The following is a 20,265-nucleotide window of genomic DNA, read 5'->3' as shown; positions in this document are numbered from 1 at the left end:
CTTCCTTCCAAAGACATTTAACTCTCTCCTCTTAGTTAGTGTGCAGGGGCTGTTTTGTGTTTACTGATGGTTGCTAGTTGATATCTGTTCTTCCCAACCACGATCTGAGTGAAGGAAAGGGCCGCCGTGTAATGTGTGTAGCCGGGGATCACAGGCTGTAGGAACCGATAGGAAATAGACACAACCTTTGCCTTATCCTTGGAGGATCCCCACTGAAAAGGCAATGCAGGCCCTGGGCAGTGTTTCTAAGTGGTTAGAGCATCTGCCCAGGAACTGAAGGGTCTCGGGTTCGATTCCCAGTCAAGGGCACGTACCTCAGTGGCAGGTTCCATCTCTGGCCTACTTTCATGCTCGCTCTCTCTCTCTCTCTCTCTCTCTCTCTCTCTCTCTCTCTGTGTGTGTGTGTGTGTGTGTGTGTGTGTGTGTGTGTGTGTGTGTCTACCTCTCTACCTCTTCCCTCTCTTCCACTCTCTCTAGAAAAAATACCCTCACACGTTGGGTAAGGATATAGAGAAATAAAGGCAATGCAGGACTATCACACCAAAACCCCCTAGAATCAGAATGATAAAGGAACCAGGACAATCCTCCGCAGCACCTTCCTGCCACTTCTTAGCTGTGGGACCTCTGATGAGTTCTCTTCCCTCTCTTGAGTCTGTTTCTTCATATGAGAAACGGAGAAACATCTGCCAAGCAGAGCTGTGGTAAGAAGTAGAGAGGGTGTCTGTAACATGGCCCTGGTTGGGTGGTGACTATTGTTTGTCTTCTCATTGAGCGGGTAGGCTGGATCCAGAAACCCGCAAGTGCTAAGGCAAAGGGGGTGCCTCTCACCCTTACCACTCTCGGGACGAGAAGCAGGGGGAGAGGGTGGGAAGGGCAGGGCTCCAGGCAAACGACCAGGACTCAAGTCCCAGCGCTCACTCATCAGATGTGTGACTTCTGGCAGGTCCTCGCCTATAAAATAACAATACCCACCCCACAGAGTCATCTTGAGGCTCAAATGAACTAACGTGCAAGGAGAGGGGAGTCAGGGAGAAAGCACTAATAAATGTGTGTTACTAGTGCTTTGACAACAGACTGAGGGTTGCATGTCCCTACGTGACAACTGTCAGGCAGCCTGGATGTTTGGGACCCACGAGTCAACCAGAAATCACAGTGGTTTAGACTCAGTTCAAGACTTTGTTCTCCCCCAAAAGATAAGAAAGCTTTCTTATCTTGACTGGTCTCCTGATTATCTCCCTGCTGGGAGGGATGGGGGCAGGACATTGTCAAGCGCTCATTCCGCAGATGAGCAAACTGAGGCTCAAACACGATCAGAACTATCCCAGGGCTGCACAGTCTGGGTTCAAGTCCCAGGTCTGCCACTTAGCAGCTAACCTTGGGAAAGTTACCTTTGCCTCTGTTTCTTCATCCTTAGATGACCGTAGACCACCGACCTCATAGAGTTAACACATGCAAAGACTCTCTGGTGCACGGGAAACACTCGGGTATGTGGACAAAAAGAGCAGCACAGAGACAGAAGAGCCAGGAGAAATAGTGGGTGTTTTGGAGAGAGAATCAGGCTAACCTTTGAATATAGTTCATTTCTTCAGTCAGATGCTACCTTTCCTCCCACAGCACCTACTACTTCTCCTGGTTCTTCTGTCTCCCAATTGGCACCAATATTGTGCGTTTCGGTGTTGCATTTGGGCTTTTCCTGTAAGACGGTGACATGGCACCAGCTCATGACTTGGGGTGGTTTGAAACATCCTTATTTGGCTCCTGGCTCCTGAGTAGAGGGCAGTTTCTTCTTTCACTCAGATAGGAAGAGGCTCCTCCCCCACCCGTGCAATTCCCTTTTTCACAGTCATTCCCCAGGCCCTTCTGCGGGTTTCTCTCCAGCACCTCAGTAAACTCTAAGAAATCTTTCTGTCTTCAAGGTCTGAGGGCAGGGTGCACTTAAAACCCAGGAGGGACAGGAAGTTTGGACGGCCCCCAATGGAGCCAGAACCACCCTTGAGGGGAAGCCGTGTCCGGGCTCATCTGCAGGAGCAGTGTGACACCCACAGAGGGCTGCACTCTCTGAGTGGTGGTTAGAGGCAGTGTTGCATGAAACATCGAGATCCCATCTGGAATAGCTGGAGACTAACAGGAGCAATGAGACGAGTGAAATGGTGTTCCAGATCCAGCAAGGGAAATAAGACCATTCACTGTTCAGTGTGTCACAGTTGACTAGCACTTTTCTCCATGCCCTCAAACGTAATCGAATCCTAACTACAACCAAAGAAGGGACAGGAGACTTTCAGAATAACTTCAGTCACGAAAGACTAGGCTCAGCAACACAGCTAAACGCTCTTTTTCACTTTAGGTAATCCATGCGATGATGCCTGGTGATATGATGATGTTTTGGGCACAAGACTCTTCACCGAAGAGAACTATAAGCCAGGGACAGTTTTTATGGTGAAAGCCCAATTTGTGCTAAGACTGTGCTCAGTATATTGCTATTTTATGTCAACATACCCCAGTGGCTTCAGCCCTGTTCTACACTGGAATGGGGTTACCTGGGGCTCTTAGGAAGAAGCCACACATTGAGTTTCTGGAGAAGGCGGAGTTTGAAGCTAACCAGTCTCAGCAAAGCCTTGTTTTACAGGAAGTTCCCTAAATTGCTGCCCCAGATCTTCCTCCCCGTTTGTTTGCATCCTTTTTCTTTGGGTCCGCTCCTCCTTTGCTGGCCTCTCTCCAGCCACCTGCTGGCAGCTCGGTGTCCTCCAGACCCTGCCGCCCGTTGGCCCCGCCAGGCACATTCCTGTGGTGCTGTGGTGGGGATGACCCCTGTGTGTGAGCCAACGAGGCTGCATCACCGAAGAATCAAACCCCAGCTTCACTGCTACCCGTCCAGGTCATGTGATTGCTCCCAGAGCGAATGGGCCCCAGAGAAGCAGCCACCCCAGGAAGTTCAGTGGGTGCTACCTTCCAGCAACGACTCTGAGAGTCTGAGGTCATGGAGTCATCCCAGCCAGATCTCTGGGTCTGCCAGGCCGCCCCAACTCCTCCCTCCTCTTGTTGCTTAGTGCCAGCCCAGCCTCCCAACCCCCAGCCCCAGAACTGGAGCCAGTTTGCAGAACCCAAGAGGACAGCTGCCCTCGCGACTTCTAAGGCCCCCGATTCCTCAGACGTGACAGGTCTAGTGGAGATGGCAATCCCCAAGGAAGGCCTGTGTCTTGCTCAGCAGAAGCAACACAGCTAAAAGCTCTTCTTCACTTTAGGCAATTCATGCGCTTGGTTAGACATTTATAGATTGCAGTCGCTCATCCAAAAAATCTAGGTCACCCTTCACACAGAGCTTCGTGCTTCTGCAGAAGCGCCGTGCCCAGGGAGGGATGTGCCTGCTGCCGTCTGGTTTGGCTGAGGGAGTGGAGTGTCTGCCACAGAGGGGCCAGCGCAGGGGCTGTGAGCTCTCAGGGGACTTGGTATTTTCACCCACACAGCCCTGGCTCACAGGCTCTCTGGTTTCGAGCCGTCCTAGCTAAGCGGTGTCAGGAACAGCTGCCTTGTGTTGATGTTATGAAAAGTGGCGGCGCTACGGGTTCGGATCTCCAGAGAGATGTTTAGAGTACATGCACCATAAATGCAGCGAGAAGGGGGAAGAGGTTGGTCTGAATGGGTGTGGGGCTTCTTGGGGAGAAAGAGAAGTGGATAGGGGTTTAGCTTTGTAGCATGGATGGCTGAAAGTTAGAGCTCTTCCCTATATAACTAGTCTTCGCCGCACTCGTCTCTTAATCCCTAAGGAGAGGCAGGTTCTGAGGAAAGAGCCCGAGGCTAGGGGCCCGATGGCCATTCCTGTCCAGGAGCTGTCACTCACCAGCCCTGGGGGCCATGGCCAAGGCACAGACCTTGGTTTCCTCGTCTTTAAAACCCTCAGCAAAATGGGAATAGAGAGATCATACCTCAACATAATAGAAGCCTTATATGACAAACCTACAGCCAACATCATACTCAATGGGCAAAAACTAAAACCATTTCACCTAAGAACAGGAATGACACAGGGATGCCCACTTTCACCACTCCTGTTCAACATAGTACTGGAAGTGCTAGCCATAGCAATTAGACAAGAAGAAGAAATAAAAGACATCCAAATTGGAAAAGAAGATGTAGAACTGTCATTATTCACAGATGACATGATACTGTACATAGAAAACCCTAAAGACTCCATCAAAAAAATTATTAGACTTAATAAATGAATTCGGCAATGTAGCAGGATACAAAATTAACGCCAAGAAATCTATGGCATTTTTAGGCCGAAACCGGTTTGGTTCAGTGGATAGAGCGTCGGCCTGCGGAGTCAAGGGTCCCAGGTTCGATTCCGGTCAAGGGCATGTGCCTTGGTTGCGGGCACATCCCCAGTGGGGGTTGTGCAGGAGGCAGCTGATCGATGTTTCTCTCTCATCGATGTTTCTGACTCTCTATCCCTCTCTCTTCCTCTCTGTAAAAAAATCAATAAAATATATTTTTTTAAAAAAGAAAGAAATCTATGGCATTTTTATACACCAATAGTGAACTTACAGAAAGAGAGACTAAAAAAAAAATCCCATTTACCATCACACCAAAAAAAATTAAGATACCTAGGAGTAAACTTAACTAAGGAGGTAAAAGACCTGTACTTGGAAAACTCCAGGACACTGAAAAAAGAGATAGAGGAAGACATAAACAGATGGAAGAACATACCATGTTCATGGGTTGGTTGAATCAACATCATTAAAATGTCCATACTACACAAAGCAATCTATAGATTCAATGCACTCCCCATTAAAATACCAATGGCACATTTCACAGACCTAGAACAAACTCTCCAAAAATTCATCTGGAATAAAAAAAGACTCCGAATGACTGCAACAATCCTGAGAAAGAAGAACAAAGTAGGAGGAATCTCAATACCAGATATCAAGCTGTATTACAAAGCCACTGTTCTCAAAACTGCCTGGTACTGGCACAAGAACAGACATATAGATCAATGGAATATAATAGAGAACCCAGAAATCGACCCAAACCACTATGCTCAATTAATATTTGACAAAGAAGGCAAGAACATACAATGGAGTCAAGACAATCTCTTCAATAAATGGTGTTGGGAAAATTGGACAGATACATGCAAAAAAATGAAACTAGACCACCAACTTACACCATACACAAAAATAAACTCAAAATGGATAAAGGACTTAAGCATAAGACAGGAAACCATAAAAATATTAGAGAAATCCACAGGCTGAAAAATCTCAGACATATGCTGAAGCAATTTCTTCAACAATACAGCTCCTAGGGCAATGGAAACTAAAGAGAAAATAAACAATTGGGACTACATCAAAGTAAAAAGCTTCTGCACAGCAAAAGAAACCATCAACAAAACAACAAGAAAGCCCACTGCATGGGAGAACATGTTTGCCAATGTTATATCCTATAAGGGTTTAATGTCCAACATTTACAGGGAACTCATACAACTTAACAAAAGGAAGATAACCCAATAAAAAATGGGCAACGGACGTAAATAGATACTTTTCAAAAGAGGACATAAGGAAGGCCAAGAGACATATGAAAACATACTCAAAGTCATAATCATCCAAGAGATGCAAGTCAAAATGACAATGCGGTACCATATCACACCTGTCAGAATGGCTATCATCAACAAATCAACAAATGACAAGTGCTGGAGAGGATGCAGAGAAAAAGGAGCCCTCGTGCACTGCTGGTGGGAATGCAGACTGGTGCAGCCACTGTGGAGAACAGTATGGAGTTTCCTCAAAAAACTAAAAATGGAACTTCCATTTGACCCAGTAATCCCACTTCTAGGAATATATCCCAAGAAACCAGAAACACCAATCAGAAAGGATATGTGCACCCCTATATTCATAGCAGCACAACTTACCATAGCTAAGATTTGGAAACAGCCTAAGTGCCCGTCAGCAGATGAATGGATTAAAAAACTGTGGTATATCTACATACACAATGGAATACTACGCTGCAGTAAAAAAGAAGAAATTCTTACCATTTGCAACAGCAGGGATGGAACTGGAGAGCATTATGCTAAGTGAAATAAGCCAGTCAGAGAAAGATAAATATCACATGATCTTACTCATAAATATAATGAACAATATAAACTGATTAACAAAAACAGATCCAGAGACAGAGAAGCATCAATCAAACCGTCAAACCTCAGAGGGAAGGTAGGGGTAAGGGGGAAAGATCAACCAAAGGACTTGTATGCATGCATTTAAGCCTCACCCCTCTGTTGTCTGTTGGACACAGACAACAGGGGGGTGAGGACATGCGTGGGGAGGGGGCAATGAGGGGATAAGGACCTTAATTTAAAAAAAATTTTTAAAATAATAAAATGGAGCCCACAGTCCCTGCTACTGCAGAGGTGTGCAACTTGTGTTCAACACAGGTAAGGGTTTCTGAACCCAAGTGCTTTAAGAACATGATGTGCTGCTATCAGGTGTTCTCATCTCAGGAGAATAGTGGTTCTCCAGGGCTGGCTAATTTCAGGTGCTTGCTGGTGTGTGTGTGTGTGTGTGTGTGTGTATCTGGATGCTGTGTCACGGCTACACCTGCCCCTCCTCCCCTTCCCGCTACTCTTCTGACCCAGCCGGACAGTGACTCAGTGTCCACAGAACAAAGGGGGAGGCGCAGGCTCTTTTCCTTCACCAGGTGTCTCCCCAGGTGGCCTCTCCAGGACAGGAGTGGAGGGAGGCATGATTAGACCAAATCCCCTTTGTGTGGGGGTTGATCATCAGGTTTTTCTTCCCTGAATCCCTGGCCTTGGCCATCATCTCACCCCAGGGATTAGGTGGGAGCAAAAAGAGGTGAGCTTGACCAGCTCCTTCTCCACTTTTTTAAGACTGCTTATAGGCCTGTTGCAGAAGTTTGAAAGTGCAGGTCATGGTTAAATTGAGGTTGTGTATTGTCTACATCATGATGTCCCCTGGCCATTGCAAATAAATAATTAAAAGCTAATTATAACCAAGATACTTAGAGCTTCTGGACACTGTACTGGGCCAAGGAATAGAAAATGTTCTGGCTAGTCATACATGTCCTCACTAGCGTGGCAGGCCCCACACCATCGGCCTGGGCAAGACACACCAGCTTGTCCCAGAGGGAACAAGAGCAGGGCTAGATTTATAAGAAACTGGGAGCTTCACTTCTCCCAAATCTCACCTTACATTCAATTTTTTGTTTTTGGCTTGGAGCACTAGCCACTCCAAGAAATCCCTATCGCAATGCAATGCATATCTGAAAGGATTCACCCTTGAAGTCCAGAGGAATTTGTTGATAGGGATTAACTCCTGAATCACCAGGCCAGGCCCAGAGGGCATAGGTCAGGGGTCAGGTGGAGAGTGCAGTGATTCAGGAGCATCCGGGAGCCAGGACCCCAGGTAGGAAGGAATACAACAGGAAGCTACGCAAGCACTGACCCTTGTGACCTCAGGTCCGCGCTGAGACCTGCAGCCGCACCTGGATGCAGAGCTGACGGCAAGCATCTCTCCCCAGCTCCACAGTCAGTGGCTTCACGTTGGTGGCTTGGAATGTGACGTAAAGGCAGTGTTGACACCACAGAAATCTGCAACCACTACAAATCAGGGTCCCCTTCACCCACCCCCAGGAGAACTGTTATTTAAACTGCCCAGCACAACACTGGCAGCAGCCAGACTGCTTCTCACACTTGCCCTGTGAAGTGAGACTCCATCCTTAGCAGATAGTAGCTTTTTCTGATTTTTCTCCTCCCCCGTTGAGGGGCTGGGGACAGAAACAATCAAGCTGGTGGCGGATACCGTGTGAAGCTGCTCGGATAGTAGAAGCTATGAGAGTTCCAAGTATGTATCGCCATGTTCTTCACATGCACTTCCTGCCCCGTTTGCAACTGTCGGCACTAAAAACAACAAAGAACAAACTAGTGACCTTCTTTTCAGCTTGCCAGCTTTTGTGTACTTTCCACACAGGATTTAATGAATGTTGTAGTCTTGCTGTCAAGTAGGTTTTGTTTCTTTGAAGCATTTACCACATTGTCATACCTGAAGATTGTGTGTGTGTGTGTGTGTGTGTGTGTGTGTGTGTATGGGTGTGTGTGTGTATGGGTGTGTGTGTGTGTGTATGTGTGTGTGTGTCGTGTGTGTCTGGTTCCCCCCAGAGCCAGTCTTCTGATTTATGAAGATGTTGACCTCCAAGAGCCGCGTCAGCCCTGCCATAGGCTGCAGATCTAACTCTGCCCGCGTGTTTTTCTGACACTGGCTTTCCCATTACCATCTTCTGGGCCCTGTTTTGGACACTCCTGTATTTTGTGTTATGCCCCCTATGCTGACAGCCTGCCTGCCCTCCATATACCAATTTCTGACATCTACCTTTAGAATACTCAGGATCCCTTCGCACATCAGCAGATTTCCATGGAAACCAAGACAAAGGGGAAGGAAAGACTGCTTTGGAGTCTCACTGGTGTGGGATGTGCTTTGTGTCCATTTTGCAGTGAGTAGTTTCCACCACATCCCCCAGACAGGCTCCCACTGTAGGAGTCACCCCACCTCTCGTCAGTATGAAGCAGGTTCAGGCATGCAGCCCTTTGCAAATTTCCTGTCACAGGATTCTAACCATCAGGGAGCAGTTCATTGCTCTCAGGGGCAAGCAGCTTATTTAAGATTAAACCACAGAAAGGAAAAAAAAAAGAGTGTGCAGGCTGATTTAGAGGAAGAGGGCTGGATCATAAGGCCTCTTAAATCTTGAAGTTCTGGGTCACCTCACCACGGATATCAAGAGATGTTTACTGAGCCACCACACTGGATAGGATCTCTCCCCTCTGAACTTGACCACTATTCCACCGCTTCACTCTTCATATTTACTGTCTAGTATTGTTTGGTGTCTTGGGTGTGTGTCTCATTCCCCAACTAGACTGTGAGCTCCTCAATGGCGAGTTTTTTGTAGCTCTTCAGGTCTCCTTCAGGACCTGGGACGGTGCCTTGCACAGAGCGGATTAATTATCAGTGTTGATTAATTGTGTCCAAAACTGTTTTTAATCTAAGTAGAATGAGAAGTTGCTATATAGAAAAGGAGTATCCTCTCATTGGAAGGGGACAAGCAGAGGCTAGATAGCCACTTATCTGCAACACTTTTAGAAGGAAATGATGCATCGGATGGAAGGTCGAGGTAGATGACTAAAGTCTTTTCCACCCCAAGATTCTGTGATTCCATGAAATGTCGCTATTGCTGCCACTGAGTCTAATGATGGAAAATGGGTTGTTGCTTCAGAGACAAATGACTGTCTGGAAGCCACGTGACTTTCCTGTTTGCTTGAGGAACAAATGGTCCCCAGGTTGGGTGGATCTTTAAGTTGTATAGCTCTCTGGCAGCATCCTTTATTCTCCAAGACAAGTATAGAGTGTGTAAGACTGACATTTTGTACCCACTGCGTTTTCACCCCTTTGAAGAAGTCTTCCCCTGAAGTGTAAGGAGAAGCAGATGGGGATGAGAAAATCTGCATATTTTATTATGCATTGCACATTTTACTTATTAGAATTTTTAGTTTGACACCTTGCATTTTTAAAAAGCTTCAAGATGCAAACAAAATGAAATTATTCATTGAAATATTTAAATCACCTTACACCAATTACATCAAAATATCAATAAAATCCAGCAGCCTGGGAGGTAGATTCTCCTTGACTTTCAAAAAGAGGCTCTCCCCCTCAAAAAGGAAGAAGTGCTTATTCTGAGAGGGTCAGGAAGGAAATGCATCCATGGTGAGGTCACGGTGGGAGGAGGGCAAGTGATGCACCAAGGCAATGGTTGGCAAACTCATTAGTCAACAGAGCCAAATATCAGCAGTACAACGATTGAAATTTCTTTTGAGAGCCAAATTTTTTAAACTTAAACTTCTTCTAACGCCACTTCTTCAAAATCGACTCGCCCAGGCCGTGGTATTTTGTGGAAGAACCACACTCAAGGGGCCAAAGAGCCGCATGTGGTTCACGAGCCGCAGTTTGCCGACCACGGCACCAAGGCATTCTCCTGCTGAAAAAGGAGAGCCAAGAGGGGAGTTCAGGACCCAGGTGCCCAGGTGCTTCTTCTGCCGCCCCGTCTCTGCCGCCCTTTGCTGAGGGGTCATCCCCTCCTGGCCTTGCCCTCACTCCACAGAGAGCACCTGAGGATTAACAAGCCACGGCGGGGAGCGTCACAGAACTGAGTAAAAGCGAGTGCGAGGTGAAATGATTGTGAATCTTAGACACAGCATGCTTCTTACTTTAAAGGTAACGTTAATGACCAATATCAATTAACCAAGGCTTATAAGAGATTTTCAGAAATCACTGGACTCCCAATCCCACATCCCAGTGACATCTCTTAGACTTGTACCCTGAGGACAGGAAGAGATCTTTTAGCTCATCCACTTTGGCCTCCCATTTAACCCTCCAGTTCCCTATCCTAAGAAATGGTTGTGCCGAGTGCAGCCGAGCGCAGCGGAAGGAGCAGGGGTTCTGGAATCTGACAGACCTGGAGCAATTCCTAGCTCCTCCGCCCATTGTCTCTTTCACCCAGAACTAATTACCCGATGTCACCATGCTTTCATTTCCTCATCTGTACGCCATGAACAATAGCAACATTGCAGAGCTGTTGAATTAGAAATGACATTGTTAAAAGATGCTCGCCAACCACAAGGAAGAGCTGAGTCACAAGCCTTAGATTCTATTCTGTCCACACGAAAGAAGCCTGGGGCTGTGTCCATAGCTCCTTTGGACATGCTAATGCCCTACAAATACATTCACAGTCTTTCCTGCTCTTTACCACCCTACATGGGAATATGAGCACTACTAGCTCTGTGAGGAAAGCTGTGTCATGAAAACTATATTGTCAGATACTGAATTGAAAAGTTACCCCTATAATTGTAGTATATTTGATTGCATAAGTAGGGTGTGGAGAGGAGTGATAGGGTATGAAACAGGAAATAAAGTGGGAAATGGTAAAAGGGGCCAAAACCTGTGGAGCTCCATTGGCCATTGTAAGGATTTTGAGTTTTATTACCAGTATAATGGAGTTCATTAAAGTATATTAAACACATGACCTGATTTATGGGTTTTAAGAGCTCGTTCCTAACTTCTGTGTGGAGAATTGACTATAGAGTGGAAGCAGGAAGGGCATCTAGGCTATTGCCTTGCGATCATGGCTACAACCAATAAAATGTCAGGGATGGAGAGGAATGGACAGGTTTGACATATAGTTTGAAAGTAGCGTTTGAAAGACCTCCCATGGAAATAGCAGAGGCTTGCTGATGGATTGGCTGTGAGAGGAAGTGAGGCATGAAGGATGACTCCTAGGTTTTTTATTTAAGAGGATGGTTGGTGGTGCTATTTGCTGAGATGAAGAAAAGTGGAGGAGGAATGAATTTGGTGGGGGTCGGGGGGACTGGTCGAGAGTTTTGTTTGGATGAGTTAAGTTTGAAACCAGACATCTGAGTGGATTTGCCAAGTGTGTTGGAAAGACTAATTTGGTACTCAGGGCTGAAGATATAAGTTGGGCAGTCATCAGCATATAGGTGGTATTTTAGCCAAAGGACTAGATGAGTTCATTTAGGAAAAAAAGAAGTTAATTTTTTTTAATTTAAATTTTAAGAAGTTTTGAATTTTAAAAATTGTTAGAAAAAAGAAGTGGGAGGAATAAACCACAGAGTACAGTGACATTTAAAAGCTCAGCAGAGGAAGAAGAGGCAGAAGAAGAGCCTGAGAGAGAAGCTGAGAAAGTGCGATGTTACGGGAGCCAAGAGAAGAAAGTGTTCCAGGAAAGAGAGAGTTGTCAACGTGGGTTGGCTTGAATGCAACTTGAGTCATAAAGTAAGCTGAGGACAGAGGCATACACCACAGGGTTTGGTGGAGCTGGTTGGTGACCTTGAAAATACAATACGTAGTGGAATGATGGAGTTAGAAGTCAGAATGGGATGGTTGAGAAGGAATAGGAGTTGATAAATTAATGACAGTGAGGTTTTGCTGAAAAGGAGAACAGAGAAATGGAGAGGTAGCTAGAGAGGATGCCAGTGTAAGGTTTTGCTTTATTTCATTGTGTTTTAAATAGGAGACTCTGATGCATACTTAAATGCCAGTGGGAATAAAGTAGGAGAGAGAGAGAGAGAGAGAGAGAGAGAGAGAGAGAGAAGTTGATGATGCGGGGAAGAAAGTAGACGAAGGCAGGATCAGAGTCCTTGAGGAAGGAGACCCAGAACTCAGTGGAAGCCATGGCCTCCCATGGGAACAGCAGGCAGAGATGGAATGTGGGTAACTCAGTGGTGATGGCAAGGTGAGTGACCCTGTCAGCGTCCTTCCATTTTCTCAATGAACTATGGCTTTAGGTCATCTTTTGAGAAGGAGCGAGGACTTCTGAATCCTGAGTCCAAATGCACTGTGTCTTTTACTTACAGTTTGGCACACTTGGAACGAAGGAAAATGACAACGCCTTCTGTATAATTTATTTTAAAGAGCTATCAATGATAAAGCAATTCATGTTTATTCTTTCATTTTATAGTTTATGCGGAATTATTCAAGTTCCCAACAGAGAATAGAATTCACATGGTTTGTTTAATTGAAGACACATAGATGAAGGAGCTATTTACAGAGACAAAGTAGAATTAACAGATGTTGCACCCAGAGACTGTGAACAGCCACAAGCCATTGCTACCCTTAGGACCACGGGCCAAGGAGATGAGCCGTGATAGATCCCAAGGGAAGCAGGAGTCACGAGCGACCAACCAGTGGGATGGTTCGTGGGAGAGACCTGCAGCTCCTTTCAGGGAAGTGGTGCAGAGCAGAGAAGGGAGGGCAAAGACTTGGCCTGTCTTCTCTTTTCCCATCGCTTGCTGATGCTTCCTCCTGGCTGAGCACAGCTGGAAGCTAGCTGGCACTGGTGATGCAGTCCACGGTGAAGGACAGAGAGCAGGTCTGGCAGCAAAGGACCGGCACAGTCCCTAGTACTTGATGCCATCACTACTGAAAAGATTTTGAAAACCCCTCCAAGAGAAATCTTTATACCCAATGCCAGTGTATAGAATGCATCTTATTATGTGACATCAGCTGGGCTTTGGAAACCCTCGCTAACCATGCGTTTGGATATAAAGCATCATGGATCCTTGTAACTCACCCGTAATCTCCAAATGTACTGTTGCCCAATCGTCTTCCTCCTTTATTGCCCCGCAGAGGCATCCCGCCCATAAACTAGGGGAGCTGGTTTCAGAGCCCCTCCGCGGCCCTGCGAGAGCCCGCGACATGTATTCAGATGGTCACGTTTTGGCCAATTCCAAAAGTAAGGCATTTTAACTGACATCTATTAACACTGTGCTTTTGGGACTGTGACCCTAGGAAGGACCCGCCATCATATGCACTTTGGGCCCCACAACACCTGGATCTGCCTCTGCTTTCGGGGGCACTGGTGCGAATTTTACCCCTTTCCCAAGATTCCACCACCTCCCGGTGGGTGGGTGATGGGCATCAAAATGGACATTTTGCGAAGGGGAGAATACAGCAGGAGGATAAGAAAAGCAAGGCAGGGAGGGAGTGTGGCGCCAGCGGCAGTGAGGGAAAAGCACCGTGCCTGGGGACCCCCGCGGGGCTGCACCGTCGTGTAATGGCAGGTGGTCAGGGCTGGTCTCTCTCTGGGGCCTCGCTCAGATGCTGCTCTCTCTGTTCCAGATGCAGATGGAAACCTGTGTCGAAGTAACCAACTGCTGCAAGTCGTGCTGACCATGCACCGAGTTATCATTTCCTCTGCGGAGCTGCTCCAGAAGGTGATCACCCTATATCCTTCCCGCAGCCCCACCGGCAGCCCCACGTGGGAGTGCGCAGAGGAGCTGGAAATCGGAAGTATGCTTTAATTTGATTGGTTTGGAATAATCCTGAGTGGTAAATGGGTTCACATGTCACACATCCTTTCAGGGGCATGGTGTGTGTGTGTGTGTGTGTGTGTGTGTGTGTGTGTGTGTGTGTACATACATGTGTATGTGTACCTTCGGTTGGGCAGGGTAATGCTATTGATGCTGATTGCTTGGGGAAGCAGTCCAAGAAATCAGCATGCAAACAGTCTTCTCTGGCTAGTAACAATACTTTTCTTGTAGATTCATCCAACTTCACAGTCGCCCTGTGCAGATTGACAAGGGTGCAAGCATGACTCAAGTGATGACATGCATTCTGGCTTTCCTGACCAATTCTGGAACCTTCCCCAGGTTCTGGCCAAGGCTTCCTGGTGCCACAGCAACTGGAGTCTGCTGGTGCCTTTTGCCTCAGGCAGCAAACCCAGCTGGACTGTCACCTTCTTGTGGGGTGTGAACCGAGCAGGGTGGGGAATTGCCTGCCCTCTCCCTCTCGCTGATGGCACTGTAAGCTGTGGCCTCCGAAGAGAACCTGTGGGCGGGTGAGACTGTTTAGCACCCGAAGCCCAGATCCCCGGCTCTGAGTCATGACTTGTAGCTCTTCTCATCTTCACCACCTCTCCTGACCCTACCTTTTCATCTTACGGCAGGTGCGCACTCACACACACATACACACACACACACACACACACACACACACACACACACACATCCATACCCATCGGGGCCGAATCCCTTTTCTAAACCCACTTATATATCTTTTTTAAAAAATAATTCTTTATTTTTGAAAGTATTGTGTATGTCCCCCTTGTTCCCCCATTAACCCCCTCCAGCCCGCCCCCACTCCACTTATATATCTTTACCTCTCCTCTCAAAGGAGGTGTCTCCAGGGCCTTCCAAGGGCGGGGCATTGGGAGGGGTTCACGTCATAAGAGGCGCAGGTAATAAGTGGTGTCTCATCTGCAGAGAATTTTAAAACCGTAATAAAACCGACTCAGAGTTGGTCTGCTTTTTATTAACTCCATGTACCAGCAATTCTAAACAGTGCCAGGGATGAAGTATTTCTCACTGGAAAAATTGTTTGTTGGTCTAAGGACTACATTGTACCTGAGATGCCCACCCACACGGCGAATGGACGCCTCTCCCCTTCCCCCCTTCCTGCCCCTGGTCACCGAATCTACCCCATCAGTGACCTCCCCTCTCCTGTACTCTTAAACTGCCTCGTCAGTGGCACCTGCCCCTCAGCCTAAAACACATCGAAATGCCTCCATCCTAAAAATAAACTCTCAGCCCCACCTCCCCTTCATTCCATTGTTAGGGTTAGAAATTTGATGTGCAAACTTCTTAAAATAGTCTGCACCCACTATCTCCAATCTTTCGGCTCCCTCCCACTCCTAATTCAGCCATGGCCCCCACCCCTGCACTCAGACTTTCCTCTGATGTCACCAGCAACCTCCCAATGGCTTTTTTCCGTCCTGTCCGGGTTTACGCTGAGAGAAGCCCTGGGCACTGCTGGCACCCCTGCCTCTCCAAACCCGCCCCCCAGGGCTCCGGAATGCCTCTTCCTGGCTCCCCTTCCTCCCGGCACCCCTCCAGCTTTCCACCCCGCATCTTCTCTGAGGGCCTCTGAACTACCGGATAGCATCCTGGTTGTTCTCTCACTCCTCTTCCTTCCCTGGGCGATGGCTCACCAGGATTTTCACCACCATTCCTCTGTGTTGATGACTTTCGAGTCTATATGTCTCTAACCCAAGCCATTTCTTTAAAAAGTTTGGGCTAGTTTGCCCTGTAGGGACATCAATTTTAATATGTTCAAAACTTAACTCATTAACTCACCACCCCCTCTCCCCAACTACCACCCCGTTAATTCTGCTTTGACACCTGTATTTTCATTTTCAGTTTCAGTTAATGGTGTCATCACCCACTCAGTGGCCTAAACCACATCAGAAGCGCCCTCGACTCCTTCCGGCCTCTCACCTCCTTTAGGCCGTCACCCAATCCCAGGGTTTGACTTCAGAAATGACTCTCATCTGGTCTCTCCTCTGCATTTCCATGCCACGGCTGGCCGGCTGGCCGTAGTCCCAGGGTCTTCTCACCTGTGTGCCTTCTCTCCCCGCCCCCACTCCGCCCCCGATTCGTTGTCATCCTCTGAAGTTACTTTCCTAAGAAGGGGGGTAGCCTTTGCTTCAGAGCCTGCCCACTAGGGCTGACGTCAGACTCCTCAGTTGCCAGGAGACGGCCCTCCAGGGTCTGACCCAATGCAGTGTCTCTCCTGCTTTGTCCTGCAGCTCCCAGAAACCCTTCCTGCCCAGCCGGTGTGGTTCAGCAGTCGGGCATGGACCCAGGAGCCAAGAGGTCACTGGTTTGATTGCTGGTCAGGGCACATGCTCCCGTTGTGGGCTCCATCCCCAGCAGGGGTGTGCAGGAGGCAGCCAATCGATATTTCTCTCATTGATGTTTCTCTCTCTCTCTCCATTCCTCTCTCTTTAAAATAAAAAAATAAAATAAAATAATTTTTAAAGAAACCTTTTCCCCTCCACACTGAGCTTCTCAACGCCCCAACTGCCATGGGTCCTCACCAGTTCCTGGTCTGGAGCGCCTTTTCCTCACTGCAAGCCTAGCAAATTCTTTCCTGACCCTCTGAAATCTTTCCTGACCTCTCCACCCCCTCCCCCTTGGAAAATACATCTCGTGCTTTAAAATAGTGGCATTGATGTGAAAACCTATTTAATTCCGGTGACTCTCATTCTGTATCATATAAGTGGTCAGTGTCTCTCTCGTGTCTGCCTGGGTGTCATCTCATCTGCCTTGAGGAGCTTTTCATTCTGTTCCTTTAACTAAATACATTGATCTGCCTCAACTTCAGTTTGCAAGTTTTGAAATGTAATACCTATATTCTCTGGTATTTATAGATGACATTTAAGGAAAACTCAAAACCTTTGTGTCTAGTTGCTGTAGTTTGAATTGTGTTAGTAATATGGAATTTTGCAAGGGTACTGAAAAATTAATTAAATTACAAGTTAATTTAAGAGAAAATAGATAGTTTCAACCTATATACACACACCATATTGTAACTTACCTATTTATGAATTGTCTCCCCCAGGAAACTGTGTGTCCCCTCAAGGGCAGGAACCAAAGGTGTATTTATCTTTGTTTCTCTAGAACTTAGCTAAGTGGCCATCTCATGGTAGGGCTCGATGAATGTTGCACTGTTGTGGATGCAAAACACTGAGATACTTTTTCTGTATCTGTCAGGACCTTTAGGTGAGAAACCTGGGCTTTGCTCAAGTCTGGGGTCGGGGGAGGGATTCTAAGAAGGGAATGCGAAGTAAGATTTCCCGTCATTGAAACCCAGGTTAAATATTAAAGGCAAAACTATTTTGTCTTCACAGTTAGTTCCCCTGTTCTGGCTTGGAGGTAATAGAATTGTTAATAAAATAAGCTCAGATGGTTTCTTGCTTTTCCATTGTTTAAAAAGAGAAAAAAACAACAACAACAACATGCTTTGAATAGTTCAGATGCCTGAAGAGCACAGTCAGAACTGCCCGGGTACTTCCCAGGCACAGGACCAGCCGTGAAGGGAAGGAAGAGGGGTGGGGCCTGAACTGTCAGCAACAGGGACCTTTACCAGGTCGCAGTTGCCCAAGCCTCTTGTTGCTGGCCTGTGTCATCAGCACTGGTTTCCAGCTCCTCAAGTGAGAAAGCGGGTGCCCTGCCTCACTATGGGCTGCCTTTGCTATGCATCGGGGCTCCGATGGCCTTGGGAGGTCCTGCCATCCGGCCTGGCATCCCGCATGCCCACAGAGGCTCAGCCCCTGGCTGTAGACCACTGGGTTTGCAGACGCTACCCGCCCCCTATTTGAAGAGGATAAGAAACCACCAGAGGAAGGTAAACTCCACATAAAGGGCACCATGTTGATTCATATGTCCGTTTAGTTGTTTTAAAATAGATTGGTTTTTGTGCCTTCCTTATTAAAGGAAGAATAAACATTTCAACAAGTTGGTCAAATAATGAAAATATAGAATCTAAGACATATCTATCTAAAACGTGCCTTCTGTGTGAACCTCTTTGCGTTCAGGGGGTGCATTTTCTTAGCGATGTGGCATTAAGACATGTAAAGTCATCTCATTTCTACTCCTACCTTTTAGGCCCAAAGAAAGGCCGGTGTCCGAACCTGTTACTTCATGAAGTTTGCCAGTTGGCTGGGCTTATTTTAATTTCTATTTCATTTGTCGATGTGGGTGTGGTTTTGTTTTGGTGCCGTCAAAGACAGATTTTATAAGCAGTAAATCTATTAAAATATGTTCTTAAAATTAATTTTATTGAAAGTACAAATTTCATAACCGTAGTTTTTCTTTAGGGACCCGGTTTTAGCTTACAAGTCATATTCTTTCTATAAGTCTCACATGTTCCACCAAATATTTTTAAGGGGCCTTGAAAATTTTTTGGTTAATTTGTAAAATGCTAATTAAATACTCCCAATGGTTTTAAACAATTATGAATTTTACATTTTAGTTTATTTTTAAAGACTTCAGAGGCTTCCCTGAATTCGAAATAGTTTTTATAACTCTAGTAGATTAAAGTTATAAACAGGAAAGCCAACATTATCTTAGATGTGTCAAAGCAGTGCATAAACTTAATAAGATTTCAAGTTAAAAACCACAATTAATTATATATTCCAAATTGGAGTTTCCGTGCTATCATTCTAATATACTCTTAAACTTTATAGCCATATAAAATCTCAAACTACACAGATGCCTTCCTAATAAAAGCATCAATAATATGTTTGGGCTGTCTTTTACTTGGCTGTAGTTAACTCTGAGTTTTGCAGGGGTACAGTATGCACTCCCACTGAAGGAAGGCCACTCCTGTCCTGGTTACTTGAGATCTCTGCTGGCTTCTCCCTGGGTTCATCTCAGGGCCCGGCTGCAGATGAGACCTGTATTGCAGTTATTATGGCACAGTTTTTAGATGAGAAAGAGGGCAGAGTCTTGCAGGGCACACAGCCTACATGGCCTGCTTGCTCATTCTGTTGGTGGAAGATGGTAGGGCCTGCCCAGGTTCATCACTGGATTGGATTTTGCATTTCTTTTAAGTGAATATTCTTTCCATCTAAGCTCTAGAGCAGCAATTTTCAACCAATGTGCTTCAAGACTTTTTAAATCATACAATACCTGACTATTTAGTTAGGAGCTCTGACTTCTGTTTCCTTAGATTGTCAAACAAACAAACAAAAAATGACAACAGCCAACACAATAATAATTGTCCAGTGTGAATGAATTAAAATTATACCTTTTTATTTGTCAAATTGGCAAAAAATATATTTTTTGGTGCACTGCAGAACTTTAGTAATCAGTTAATATGTACCATGGGATGAAAAAGGTTGACAGTCGCTGCTCTTCAACATGTGAACTTGATGAAATCTGCTATTCTTTCATATTCTTAGGACTAGAGGCCCGGTGCACGAAATTCGTGCACTGGGGGAGGGTGTCCCTCAGCCCAACCTGCACAGTCTCCAATCTGGGACCCCTCAGGGGATGTCTGACTGCCTCTTTAGGCCCGACAGGGATCGGGCCTAAAGAGGCAGTCAGACATCCCTTTCACAATCCGGGACTGCTGGCTCCCAACTGCTTGCCTGCCTGCCTGATTGCCCCTAACCACTTCTGCCTGCCAGCCTGATCACCCCCTAACCCAGTGATGGGCAACCTTTTGAGCTTAGTGTGTCAAACTTTGCCAAAAAACTGAGTATAACTCGTGTAGTGTGTCACTTTGAGGAAAAAACTAACTCCAAGACTCTAGTCGCAAATGTTTCATCCTCAGGAGCAGCAAATGTTTCATGCTGCCGCGTGTCATCAGAAATGGCTACGCGTGTCAGTGCTGACACACGTGTCATAGGTTCGCCATCACTGCCCTAACCACTCCCCTGCCAGCCTGATCGACGCCTAACTGCTCCCCTGCCAGCCAGATCATCTCCAACTGTTCTCCCCTGACAGTCCGGTCACCCCCAAATGCCCTCCCCTGCATATTCTCTCTTTATTAGATAGGGTTTTTTCTTTAACATATTGGACAGCTCTAACTGGTTTGGCTCAGTGGATGGAGTGTCGGCCTGCAGACTCAGGGTCCCGGGTTCGATTCTGGTCAAGGGCATGTACCTTGGTTGGGGGCACATACTGCAGGAGGCAGCTGATTGATGTTTCTCTCTCATAGATGTTTCTAGCCTCTATCCTTTTCCCTTCCTCTCTGTAAAAAATCAATAAAATTTATTTTAAAAAAAACATATTGGACAGTGTACCTGCTGTGGTCTTGACAAAACAGTAAAAATGTAAACCCAAACTAAAAGAGTCATAAAATAAACTCCTTAAACAGGAATTTCATGAGACTTGGAAAGGTGATATCCTGTGGTTGTTTC

At 46.4% G+C, this 20,265-nt stretch overlaps 1 protein-coding gene across 4 annotated transcripts in view; it reads left to right on the top strand.

The window, feature by feature from the left end:
• RASGRP1 (RAS guanyl releasing protein 1) overlaps window positions 1-20,265 on the top strand; it is an 85,417-nt gene that overhangs the window by 29,223 nt on the left and 35,929 nt on the right. Inside the window, exon 3 of one of the 4 annotated variants that reach the window (XM_079768912.1) lies at window positions 13,680-13,785. In XM_079768912.1, the coding sequence (XP_079625038.1) occupies window positions 13,680-13,785 (106 nt within the window). Of the gene's footprint in view, window positions 1-13,679; window positions 13,786-17,468; window positions 17,745-20,265 lie in introns of those variants that run through there. The other 3 variants (XM_079768913.1, XM_079768914.1, XM_079768915.1) reach the window with 3 other exon arrangements.

This window comes from Cnephaeus nilssonii (assembly GCF_951640355.1).
Source record: "Cnephaeus nilssonii genome assembly, chromosome: 4".
Classification (NCBI taxonomy): domain Eukaryota; kingdom Metazoa; phylum Chordata; class Mammalia; order Chiroptera; family Vespertilionidae; genus Cnephaeus; species Cnephaeus nilssonii.
Note: the sequence above shows the minus strand (reverse complement) of the source record. Positions and strands in the feature narration are given on the sequence as shown.